The sequence below is a fragment of the Zonotrichia albicollis genome, chromosome 14, assembly GCF_047830755.1.
Source record: "Zonotrichia albicollis isolate bZonAlb1 chromosome 14, bZonAlb1.hap1, whole genome shotgun sequence".
NCBI lineage: Eukaryota > Metazoa > Chordata > Aves > Passeriformes > Passerellidae > Zonotrichia > Zonotrichia albicollis.
Genome location: NC_133832.1, coordinates 5,877,561 through 5,889,871, shown reverse-complemented (window position 1 = coordinate 5,889,871; position 12,311 = coordinate 5,877,561). Strand labels below are relative to the sequence as shown.

General features: G+C 56.5%; 1 protein-coding gene across 11 annotated transcripts in view; it reads left to right on the top strand.

Moving 5' to 3' along the window:
* The window catches only part of DLG3 (discs large MAGUK scaffold protein 3), a 78,154-nt gene that overhangs the window by 22,597 nt on the left and 43,246 nt on the right, over positions 1-12,311 (top strand). For 5 of the 11 annotated variants that reach the window (XM_074551649.1, XM_074551647.1, XM_074551648.1 and 2 more), the window contains exon 1: positions 2,828-3,299. The exons of the other annotated variants lie outside the window; for them this stretch is intronic. In XM_074551649.1, coding sequence (XP_074407750.1) covers positions 2,973-3,299 — 327 coding nt within the window. In that variant the 5' untranslated portion in view covers positions 2,828-2,972. Of the gene's footprint in view, positions 1-2,827; positions 3,300-12,311 lie in introns of those variants that run through there. 11 annotated transcript variants of the gene reach the window in all.

The window sequence follows — 12,311 nt, the reverse complement described above, 5'->3', positions numbered from 1 at the left end:
GCCTGCCCCATCCTAGGACAGTGACAGGGGATGTGTCTGTGAGCAGCTGGGGTGACAAACTCTGCTTGTGCAGCTCCCTGGTGCTCTCCTCACACCCATCAGCCTCTTGCAGACTGGGGCTCCTGCCTGAGCTTGGCCCAAAGACGGCTCTGGGGAAGGCCATGGCAGTGAAGAGGCCTCACTGGTGGCCGCTGCAGGGTCCCTGGAACCTGACCATGCCGTGCCAGGTGGGAAGCACAGTGGGAAGGAGGTTTGCAGTGGGGTGGAGCAGTAATTAGCCATGCCCAGGTAGTGAGCACATCTCACTGATGAAGTTATCTCAGAGGTGCCAATGGCTGGAGACCCAACAAGGCATTCATGTCTTTTTGTTCCCATGAGGGAGACACTGGCCACCTGTTTTACAAGGCTTTTTGTTCTACTTTGGTGCAGCAATTCTCTATCTCGGCTTCAGTCTGGCCCCAGTCCCTCCTGCCATTCCCATCTGATGGCACAAGGATGGCCCCAGTCCCTCCCTCCCTGCTGGCTCTATGGTGTGAGAATTAGGTGCAAGATGTGGAGATAATCCTAATTTCTTAAAACCTGAAGTGTAAAGTTCTCTCCTAAAGCCAGCAATGCATGTTTTCCTGCCATGCACTCAAACACAGTTTTTCATTGATTAGTTCAGAACAAGCTTGCTTTACATGCAGGCGTCCCACACTGCCCTGCCCTGCCCTGGTGAGCTCCTGGGCTCTGTACTGGAAACTCTGTCTGGTGTGCAGCCATTGGCTTCATCTTGGTGCCCCTCTTTGGTCAGTGCCACAGTGCCCCTGGGGCTGGTCAGTGTCCAGAGAGAGCCCAGGGGAGCAGCAGGGTGAGCCAGCAGCAGGGTGAGCCCCACCTGTGGAGCTGTTCCTGAGGGCCCAGCAGCACTGCTTGGGGAGGACAGGTGCTCTAAATTTGCTTGTCCAGGGACATTATGACTGTCCTGAGCCTGCAGCAGGGAAATCTCAGTGTCTGAGCTACTCCAGCATCCTGTGGCATTAAGCCACCTTGTGATTGAGGTGATGTGAGCAGCCTAGAGACAGTGACGTGCAGGGAACACAGGTGCTGCACTGTGCAGTGGGGGCACCAATGCTGATTATGGGGTGTCTTCTGCCCCCTCCCCTTCACCCAGAAACAACCATTTCACCTGACTGCTTGGGAGCAAGCCCTGCAGGAGCACCTCTGTGTGCAGAGGTGAAGTGCAGAAGTAATTTTGTAGTGCAGTTTAAAGAGCTGAAGGAACAGGGAAAGGCCAGGGGCATTTATCTGACCAGCCATCATGCACTTCCTCCTCCCACAGCCCTGCTCCTGCCCAGGGCCATCTTACACCAGCTGCAGGAGGCCAGGAGGAGCCTTGCAGACCTTGGAACCTGAAATGAGGTGTTGCACCACCACATCTTTTGGCTCAGCTTGTGGCCCCCTCCTGCTTGTGTACACAGTGCACAGTTCATTGCTCTTCTACATATTTATGTATCATTCTACATATTTATGTACCATTTCTCTAAAATAGTTTTTCACCCACCCTAGTATTTTTTACAACCTTTAAGAGCATTAAGAGGCCTGGTTCAAGTTCTAAATGGTCAGATGTGGGAGTAATAGTTTTTCTCTCTCTCCCTATCAATTTATCTGGATGGCTCTTCTGAACTTCTTCCAGTCCTGCTCTTCTTTGCAAGAGGTGAAGGACTCTGAGCTGTACTGGGAGCAGCACCCCTGCCCTGCTACCGCAGCAGGCATTTCTGCTCTGCTTTTGCCATCCCCTGATGGCAGTAGGTGGAAGGCCCAGCAAAGGCCTTCTATAAGGGGTTTCTATACCCTCAATGCACCTGTGGCTCACGGGGCAGTGGCAGCGTCCCCAGGGTGCTGTTCTGGATGCAGCACATGTAGTAACATTTCCAAAAAAGCAAGGTGACAACTGATGCAGAGGTGCTGCTGCCAGCCTAGCGACCAGCTCAGATCTGGAAAAATTATTTCCTATTCCAGTGCGGCCCACAGCTGGAGCAAAGTGAAGCCCTTTTGGCGTCCATCACAAAGCTGGCAGGGCTGCCACGGCCGCGCAGGGCTGGAGGAACCCAACGCTGCCCAGGGGCTGCCCGGTGCGCCGGGAGACGGCTGGGGGCAGCCGCAAGGTGATGCGTGAGGAGCGCAGCATCCTGCCATCCTGCTGCTTCCCATGCCGCCTGCGCGGGGGCGGCGCGGCCGGGGCTGCCCGGGAGCGGGGATGGGAGCGGGGCTGAGCGCGGGGATGAGCGTGGAGATGGGAGCAGGGAAGGGAGCATGGATGGGAGCGAGGATGGACGCGGGGATGGGAGCGAGGATGGACGCGGGGCTGAGCGCGGGGATGGGGCAGAGCGCGGGGATGGGGCTGAGCGTGGGGATGAGGCTGAGCTCAGGGATGGGGCTGAGCGTGGGGATGGGGCTGAGCGCGGAGCTGTGCGTGGGGTTGGGGCTGAGCGTGGGGATGGGGCTGAGCGGCGCCCCCGCCGCCGGGGCGGAGCGCGGAGGTTCCGCCAGCGCGGATTGGCCGCTGCGGGGGAGGGAGGGCGAGGGATGCTCCGCGCCGCCGCAGGTGCCGCGGTCCCGCACCGAGCCGAGCCGAGCCGAGCCGAGCCGAGCCGGGCTGAGCCGGCTCGTGCAGCGGAGCGCCTCGGAGCTGCTGCCCCGCGCCCCGCGCCGGGAGCGGCCCCGGCACTGAGTGGCGTTGCGGACGATGCCGCGGCGCGCCCCCGCGGAGATCACCGCGCTGTAACACCACCCCCCTCCCTTCCTCTTCCTCCTCCTCCCACGGGGCCGGGGGCGCCGAGCGGGCGAAGAGGCGGCAGGCGCGCCTTGCGCGGGGCGGGGGCCGCTGCCGCCCCCTGAGCATCCCTCCCTCCCTCCTCCCTGCCTCCCTCCGCCCCTCCGCGCCGCCTCCCTCCCTCCCTCCCTGCCGGCTCTATGGTGTGAGGGCAGCGATGCACAAGCACCACCACTGCTGCAAGTGCCCCGAGTGCTACGAGGTAACGCGGATGGCGGCCCTGCGGCGCATGGACCCCCCCTCGTACGGCGAGTGGCAGCACGAGCAGTACGGCTACGGCGGCTACGGCTCGCAGACCCTGCCCGCGCCCGGGGGGGCCGCGCCCGCCGCCCGCGGCAAGGCCAAGCTGGGGCCCCCCGCCCGCGACCCCGCCGCGCTGAAGCCGCCGCCGCCGGCGCCGGGCAAGAGCGCGGCCAAGGTGAACGGGAGCGGCCCGGGCTGGTGGCCCGAGTGCACGTGTTCGAGCCGCGACTGGTACGAGCAGGTACGGGCCAGCCCCGGGACGCGGCTCCCCGGTGCGGGACGCGGCGGGGCGGGCGGCGCTCGGGGTGACGCGGGGTTCCCGGCGGCTCCCGGCTCCTGCAGCATCACCCCGGGGGCGTGAGCAGCCGCCGGGGATGCCGGGGATGGGTACCGGCGGCGCGGCTCGGGTCGGGTTGGCGTTGCCGTTGTTCGGGCTGGATGCTGCGGTCCTGCCGGCGTGGGAGCCCGGCACCGGAGCAGCTTTCCCGGGGCCGAACGGGGCCAAATGGATCTTGCTTGGCGCCAGGTGGTCGTCGGGCGTTGATGTATTTTGGACGCCCCAGCTGAGGTGCTCGCCGCTCGCGGTGCCTGAAGCCCTGGCAGCACCAAGGGCATCCCGTCGGGCTGTGTTTGGCAGGCATGGTGCGTGCTGCCCGCTGGGCAGCCTCGTGGGTTCGCGGTGTTGCTTGCCAGCGCTCCCAAACTGTCACCCACTCTCCATTGAGTTGTGGTTTCCTCGCTCTGCTGCTACGTCCCTGCTCCCCGAGATTATTACGTAACCCTGCTCTGGTCGCTGGCGTGCTGTGTGCATTCTGCCCCATTTCACTGCCTCCATTTCTTCCCACACATTCATTTTATTAGTGTTCTCCAGGACCCATTCTGGGGCTGTGTCTCTCTCCCCTAAATAGAGAGACCAGTCTTGTTTTGAACCCACAAGCCAGCTTAGAAAATGGTTGGATCTTTTTGCAAAGCATTAAAATGGAGGCTAGACCCTGCCTGAAAAACAATTTACCCTGCTTGAGAGAAAGGCATTTCACTTTGCTTCTTCTGCTTCTTTCATTCATTATCTTCAAACCTCACATGATTTCTTATTGATCCTTCTAATTATTATTTCAAGATGCTGTAGCAGGCAGACACACGGGAATCAATGGGAATTCTCTCCTCCTCTGCTCTCGGCAAACACAACCCTCTTCTTCCCTTCCTCTGTTTTTTCTTCATTACTGTCTGTCTGTAGCTCTGGTTGAAATAATTAGATTCATAGCTGATAGCTCAGATTATATTTACAGAAGGCACCAAAAACTCCAGCCACCTTCCTATGAGCCTGGTCCTGCTTTCTCTCTCTTTGTATCAAAATCAGCCTCAGTTCTCTCTTGCCTGCTGATTCCTGGCAAGCATTCTTCCATCTTTCCTCCACTATCTCTTTCCTTCCCTCCATCCAAAGCAGCAAGCTGGGGGAGCAGAAAATCGAAGCATGTTTGCTCCCTCCTTTCTGCTCCTGCTTGCATGAAAGGTCCGGCCCAGTATTCCTGGTAAGACGATTGCAAGCAGCGTGAGAAGGAAGTGATGCCAGCTGCATTGCTGCCGTGGCAGCCTGGGCAGGGGAGCCTTTCATGTTTTTGCAATGGTGGAAGAGAAATCATTGTCTCTTTGTGGTGCTGCCATGGAGCTTGGGCTGCTCGGAAAGTCCGCGTTGGGAATCTCTGCTCTGCCTTTGCCTTTCTGATCATGTTTAAAAAACAAAAAAAGAAAGGAAAATCAAAAGCTCCTCACGGCATTGCAAGCAACAGAGGATGCCAGTGTTTGAGGCTGTGTGAGCATAGCAGGGTCTGCATGTAGAATATGACGTGTGTGGTGTGTGCAGTGCCTGTATCAGAGCAGGCAGCCGCTCCCCGGTGTGGAGCAAATGTATGCTGTGAGTAAAGCCTGCAGCAAATGCCTCAGCAACGCTCTCCTCCTCATCCTCCTCAGTCAAGGCGCCTGAGCCCCCAGGAATCCATGTTCCTCCCAGCCCAGGGGTGGGCAGAGGGACAAAAGGTGGTGACATGGAAACATCTAGGCATGGCTTGTGCCCAGGCAGGCAGGTCCACTTGGCTCTGGGAGGCCGGGAGGTGTTGGGCTCTGGGTGGATTTGGCTGGAGGCTGCAGATGCAAAGCAATCTCCTTCACAGCCTGCCTCCGTTTCCAGGAGAGCCTTGGCTGGAGGCAGGGCTGCCATTTTTCAGGGCTGCCCCTTTAAATGAGCTCACTGTCCCTGAAAGCACTTCCAGCAGCTGAGGTGGGAAGGGGTGCACAGGCCAGGAGGCTCTCCCGGGTGAGCAGGGATCTGTTACCCTCCTGGGGAGCTTCACCAGCTCTCATTTAAGCGTTTTTCCTCCCCTTCCTTCTTCGTGCAGGCAGAGAAGCGTGTGCTGGTGCTCTGACATCAGAAACGTGCTCCTAGTTGCCTATGGTGCTGTATGTTCTCTGACATCATGGCACACTCACACAGCCAGAGCAGCTCCACGGCATGTGAGACATGCCCACACGTGCTGCCCAACACACAGCACGGTCCCAGCGTCAACCTGCACCTCCTCCCACTTCCAGCCCCCGTCTGTTCTCTCCTCCTGCCTCTCCCCTTCTCTAGGACACATTTTAGCTTGCTCAGGCAATGCCAGTAACTGAGAATCCCTGATTGTCACCACAGGGAGGGAGGAAATCTCAGAGGTCTAGGTATCTCACATCATTTTTGCTTTGCTTTTCTTCTCCCCCCTGAGATGTCTCCCATTTCTTTTCCCTTATCTATCCCTGTTCCCCGCTCATTAGTTCCCAGTCCCTGTGCTTGATGTCATTGCGGTCCTCCATTGTTCCCGTCGCTATCCCTCCCACTGGCCCTGTGCCCTCCTTGTCCCCCTTTGCTGGCTGGTGGGGAGCTCAGTTCCCCCCTGCCAGGCTGGGGTGACAGGAGGACTCCCGGCTTTGGGGGAGGACCAGCAGTGTGATCCAGGGGAGCATCCCTGATGTGCAGCACTGCTCAAACCCTCCTCTGCCCTGCCCAGTGACCCCACAGCCTCTCAGGAGAGGGTGCTCAGCTGCCTGCCCATGCCCTGCTGAAAGAGCTGAGGGTCCAGAAGCAGCACCTTTCCCTCCCACAGGGAATGTCCAGCCCTGAGTCTCAGCTAACTATAAAGACTCTGGTGCCAGGCACAGTGACCAGAGCCCCATGAGGGTCTCAAGGGTGTCACCAGCATTTTCATGTGCATTTTGGGTGGCTGGGGCAGGGCCCAGGGCAGTGCAGCTCCCTGGCATGTGGTGACGAAGTGCCTTCTGTCCCCAGGGCTGCCCCAGGTTTGCTGGCCCTGCTTGGCCAGGAATGCAAAGTCCTTCTGCCCCCCTCTCTGTGCTCCCTTTCTCCTCTTGGGGTGGTCATTGCAATGAGACCTTGACCACCTGCAAATGCCCAGAGCACGGCAGGCTTGTGTGGCCTCCACCCCTGGCAGAAGTGTTCATGGGCAGGCAGGTGGAGAGTGGGACAGCTCTTCCCTGCCAACCCTCAGCAGTGAGCATTTCACTGATTTTCAGGCTGGTTTTCAATGCACAAACGTTGCTTGTTGAGTTCCTCCCATGCCCTGGGCAGTTACTGCAGTAGGTGAGCACAGGACAGCTCATCTTAGCCTTTGATGAGCCTTCAGATGATGCTGGGCTTGGGGCTCCTGTCTCTTGGGGCAGGGGGAAGAAAGAGCCTTGGAGAAACCATGGGGGTTCAGACCAGGATCCTGAGTGATGAGCAGGTATGGCTGGAAGGAAGGAGGGAGGGAGAGCACCAGGGGGGCAGGCAGGGAGCCAGATGCAGGTTGGTTTGTGGGAATGCAGGTTGGTTTGTGGGAAATGGCTGAAGCCCCAGATGTTCCCTGGGGAGGTGCGAGGGAGGGTGAGAGGAACAGGGTGCCGGGGACAGGGAGGCAGTGGAGGTGGTGAGGTTGGCAGGGTGATGTTGCTATGGCTACTCCCGTGCTATTCATAGAAGAAATTAGCTAAATCTTTGCACTGAAACGTGGAGGAGGAGAGAGGAGGAAGGCGTTCTCCGTGTTTGGAGGGAAGGAGAGAAGCCAAAACAGGAAGGGGGTGAAGTTTTCCTTCTTTTCTCTGTGCTTGCACTGTGGAGGGGCATTTCAGGGGAGCACCACTGCCTGAGCTGCCCAGCCCTGGCAGGATGGGAAGGATGCAGGCAAAGAGGAGCTGTCCCATGGGAAAGTCCCCCCTGCAGAGCTTCCACACAGAGCCCCACGTGGCAGGATGAGTTCTGTACCGTGCCAGGAGCACAGGAGACATCCTTTTAATTAAAGACAGCCAATCTGTGAAAGGTATTTTTGGCAACCTAAATGTAGATGCAACTGTAGTGAAACTTGTCCTTTGCGTCTGGCTCCATGGCTGAGCACAGTGCTTGTCTGTTCCTGGCCCATCCACCTGCTCAGCCCCTGCTCTCTGGCCACTGGTGGGGCCCCTGTCCTCCCTCCACCTCCAGCATCTCTTCCAGCATGTCCCCCTGCCAGCCGGAGTCCCAGAGAGTCTTCCCTGTCCCTCACTCCCCATCACACTCCACTCCCTCGTGAGAGTTTGATTCCCCTTCCACAGACCTGTTTGTCACCTCCTCACTCACGATGTGTAAATCTGCGTGTCTGTTCCTAATATATCCCCCTCCATCTGATCTCACCTCTCAGCTTGCTTCTTGGGCATCTCCATCTGGTGCTCCTGCCGTCATCACCCAGCTGAGTTGCTATGAGCAGGTGCTGAGCTGCTCTGCTTCCCCCCAGCCCAGCCTCACACCCAGCCTCGCACCCACCCTCGCCCCTTGCCCCCTGGCAAGAAGCTGATTTTCCCCATGCTTTTGATGTTCCTTTCCTGCCCCTCAGATGAAATCAAGGCCTAGATAATGTTATTTTTTTACAGTCATACCCCTTTCCTGTGCCTCTCCTGGGAAAACCTTGGCACACAGATGCTGAGTGAGCTGGTTCTCCTCACCCGCCCCGGAGCATCCCGTGTCCTGCTGTCACCCATCCCCTGGAGTGAGGAGAATCAGATGTTCTCAGTGCTCCTTCACTGTTGAATTCATTTAGGAGTTAACAACTGAGGGCATTTTTCTCCTTAGCTTATTGTTTCACCTGTAAGGCTTTCCCCCTTTCTTTGGGCACGTGAGTCCCTTGGACAGGGGCTGCACCCTTGTGCTTGTTGGCTTTTCTGACTCATCCCTTTAATACAGTAAGGGATAATGCTGGAATTAGAGAAGTGAGTTGAAGGACTGAGCTTAGCTCCTCTCCAGCTGGATTACTGAGTGCTGCCTGCCAGCCAGCCCAGATGTGCAGGCTGCAGCCCCAGAGCTGTGCCTGGCTGCTGGCTTTGGGGTCCTGGGGCAGCACAGGGAGAGGGGCTGGAGCTGTGTCTGAACTGGCTGTGCTAGGGATGCAGCTGCTGCTCTAGAGGCAAGGTCTGAAGCCACAGAGGTGGGAGAGACCCCACCAATGCAGCCTGTGGAAGAAGAGCAAAGTACCTGCCAGAAATGGGAGGATGTGGCCCTGCCACCCTGCTGGAGGAGGAGGAGGAGGTGGAGAGTGCTTGGTGAGGCATGCAGGGCCAAGCACAGGCATGTTTCAGCAGGGATGTGTGCAGTGTGGAGGAAGTTGTTCCTGGAGAGGAACCTGGGGGCAGCAGGAAGCCCATCAGCCTCCACTGTGACAGCACTGCTGTCACTCCTGTAGGAGGGATGTCCATGCCCCCATGGCTGTGCTTTCCACCAGCTCTTCCAGCACCGCTGAACCTGCCTGAGCCCAGTCCTGACCAGTGCCAGGGATCTGCTGGCCATCCTCAGGTGTGGGTCCCACTGGGGTTGGATGAGAGGGAAACCCATGGACAGCTGTACCAGAGGCCCAGCCGGGTACCCGGGTGCAGGGGAAGTGGGAGGAGGCAGCAGGAGCTGTCACTGTCACTGTTCCTGGAGAGCTGCCTTGTTCGGGTAAGCCCCTCGGCACGTCCTGTGCTATTATGGGAGGAGAGAAGCTTCCGTTCCTTCCCGAGCTGTGAATGCTCATTTAGAGAGGGGAAGTCATTAAGACTAATCAGGAGTAATCAGGGCCGTGCTGATGTGCGGGCCCCGCTGTGCACAGCCCGGTGCAGGATGCTCTGCAAGGGGACCTGGGCTCTGGGTGCCAGGGGAGGGAGGTCCTGCCCTGCTCATGTGGGGATTGGGGGGCTCTGCCACCCCAAATCCTGTGTGCAGGCAGGAGGGACAGAGAGCCCGGGGCTCAGCCTGGCAGCTGTGATGCAGGGATGGGTGTAAGCCCTGCTGTGAGGTTGTGCCAGCACTGTGGGTGCAGTGGGCTGTGCTAATGCTCACAGCTGGTTTTAACACATGCAAAGATGGGATGATGTAGGGAGTCCTCAAGGGCCCTCGTTGCAAATCCAGCAATATGCTGTGAGCATGTATCAGGGACTTAGAGATGAAAACTTTTAATACAGTGTTTAACAAGTGCAGAATACCTGAATTTGGGATGAACTTAGCAGTTTAGCTTGCAGAGCTCGCTCGATGGGGTTTGCGGAAGGGCTGTTCCAAGGGTGTAATTATTTTTGGGAACATGTAGTGCTTCAGAGCACCCCAGACCAGGCCCTAGATACCTTCTTGTCACCTTTGTATTAACTAGAATTTTTCTTGAATCTTGGTTGATGGATTTTGGTTTGCTTTTTTCCCCATAGAAACAGGTTTCTTAACACTTGTTAACTGGGTGTGCACTGGAACTTACTGAAAAGAAGAAATTAGGATATATGGGTCCCAGGAACCAAAGAAATCTTTATTTTAACACTGTTCCTTATTCTCTCTTTTTCCCCTATACATATGTATTTGTCTGAGAGGAAGATAAAAGCATGTGACTCTTTCAGATAATAACAACTCTTCTTGTGCAAAAAGGAATCAAGTAAATTTCATTTGGTACCGCCAGGTCAAAGAGAAGCTACTGAAGTCCAGAAGCTCTGCAAATTGGGTCACTTATTTTAGTGGGCTGAGCCTGGAACAGGATGTCTGACTTTCAAGTTTGAACACCCTGGCCTTAATGGTTTCTAAATGGAAACTTATATTCAACAGAGTTTCTCTTTGGGAAGCTTTCTTCCTGTGCTGCTACCAAGTAAAGGCTTTTTCCAGTCCCTATTTAAGCTACTCTTAAAAAAAAAAAAAAAAAAAAAAAAAGGCACCAAAACAAAGATTAAACCTTCAGTAGCTGCTTGTGTTCACATTACACTTGGGGCACTTCAGTGGCTTTGCCAAAGCTCCTTGTGAGCAGGGACCTTTCAAGTCCCGTGTTCCGTGTTTCCAGCTGGCCGCAGCGCTTTGAGCCAGTGCCGAGGGGCAGCCGTGGGGCAGGGGCTGTGCTGCCCCAGAGCCTGCTCCTGCCCCCTGAACAGCCCAGCTCAGCCTGGAGAGAAGGGCTGCTCTTGCTTGCAGGCCACAGGCTGGCTGGGAGCCGAGCATGAGGAGGGAGGTGGCAGCTGGCACCTGGCTGGATGGGACTGGCACAGGGTGCGGGCACCTGCAAGCTCCAGAGTCAGCCCAGCATCCTTCCCTACATCACTGGTGCCACCTTTTGAGCTGTGCAGGAGGGCAGGGGCCAGGCTCAGCCTGTCACTCCCCTTCATGCAGGCACACTTGTTGGGTCGTGTCCTCCCCCTGCCCAAACCATGTCAGCCAACAGGTTGTTCTTGCAGGAGGTGAGGAAAAGTGCAGAGAGAATTCCTTTATCCAGCCCATTTAAAAGGAAGGGTAATTCATCTCTGGCAAGAACTTCTTCAGCCTCCAAAAGTTTCCAACCTCTGGGGTTTTTTTCTGCCTTTCCCTGTCCCATCCTATGGGCACCCTGCAGGATCAGCTCTCCCTCAGAGTTCTGTTGATGCTTCCAAGAAACCTCAGCTCTGGCCACCATGTAAAGCCCAAGAAAGAAAAGAGAGATGAGCACAGGGATTTGTGAGGATGGGACCAGCCCTGGGACCAGCAGCTCTGCCCTTGAGAGTAGAAGGGTTAGGTCAAAGCATGGATTTGTTCTTGAGATGTCAGAAAAGCCCTGCATCTCATGGGGCAGCTGGGAGCAGGCTTCAGTCTGGGGAGGGATATGCCCTGCATTGCTTCCTACAGGAGGACTGGGAGGTGACTTCCCTGGGCACAGCCAGGGGAAAACCAGGGGGGTCAGGAGTAACCTGGAGGGATGATGCCAGCACCTCTCTGCTCTACACACCTGAAATGGCAGAGCTAGACTCATCCCCTCCTTGTCTTAGGGAGCCTCAAGAGTGGGTTTCTGTGTGGCCTTGACCACAAGTTCAGGTTGCTGGGGAGGAGCTGTGTCCTCCCAGGTGCAGTGGGAGCCACGTGTTGGGCTCTGGCTTGGGGCAGGAAGGAGCCCAGCGTTGGTAAAAGCAGCATCTGGGCACATGTGGGCAGCCAGGCTGGCACAAAGCAGATGAGAGTGTCAGTGCTCATCAGGGTGAGAGCTGAGCAGGGGCTCTGTGTGGGCTGTGCAGGCAGGACCTGAGCTCATTCCTGTGACATTGATTCAGCAGCTTGGTGCAAACCCACTCCCCACAGGATCCTGTTGTCTGGGCATCCTGCAGCTGACCCCACTGCCCGCAGCACCCTCAGCATCCCCGAGCCTGTACCTGCTTGTTCACAGCCAAATTCAACAGGGCTGGGTCCTGCCACAGAGCAGCTGCTTCCAGAGCTGGAAATGCACAGCTTTCTCCATGCTTTAACACCCTTTAAAAAAAAATCAAAGCAGATGGAGCTGGACTACAAGCAGCTCAGTGTCAGCCCTGATTAGATAATTCTGTTGGGCATTTCCCCACTTGTGACCTCTGCTCCTGAGAGCTTTTAAAGGCATGTAAAGATGGAATTTCACTTATCTTCAGAGCCATTTCCTTCTGAGCACTGCTATTATACCTCAGATGATATGAAACAAAGGATATTAAAAGACAGATTGAATTTTCACTCTGATCCAGTCTGGGGAAACAAAGGAGTTAAATTAGTGCTTTGCTTCTCGTGCATCAGCCCCGTGTCTCAAGCAGCCACTGTGTCCTGCACATTCTTCCTTGCACCACACATGGGACACCCCACCCTCCTGCAGGAGCAGCTCTGTGTGTTTGCCATCTCTGGAGGCTGCTGTTGTTCCTGTTGCTGGTGAAGATGGAAATGTGTTTATCTGTAATCACAATCCAGTGTCCTTGTCCTGGGACACCAGTAGCACAT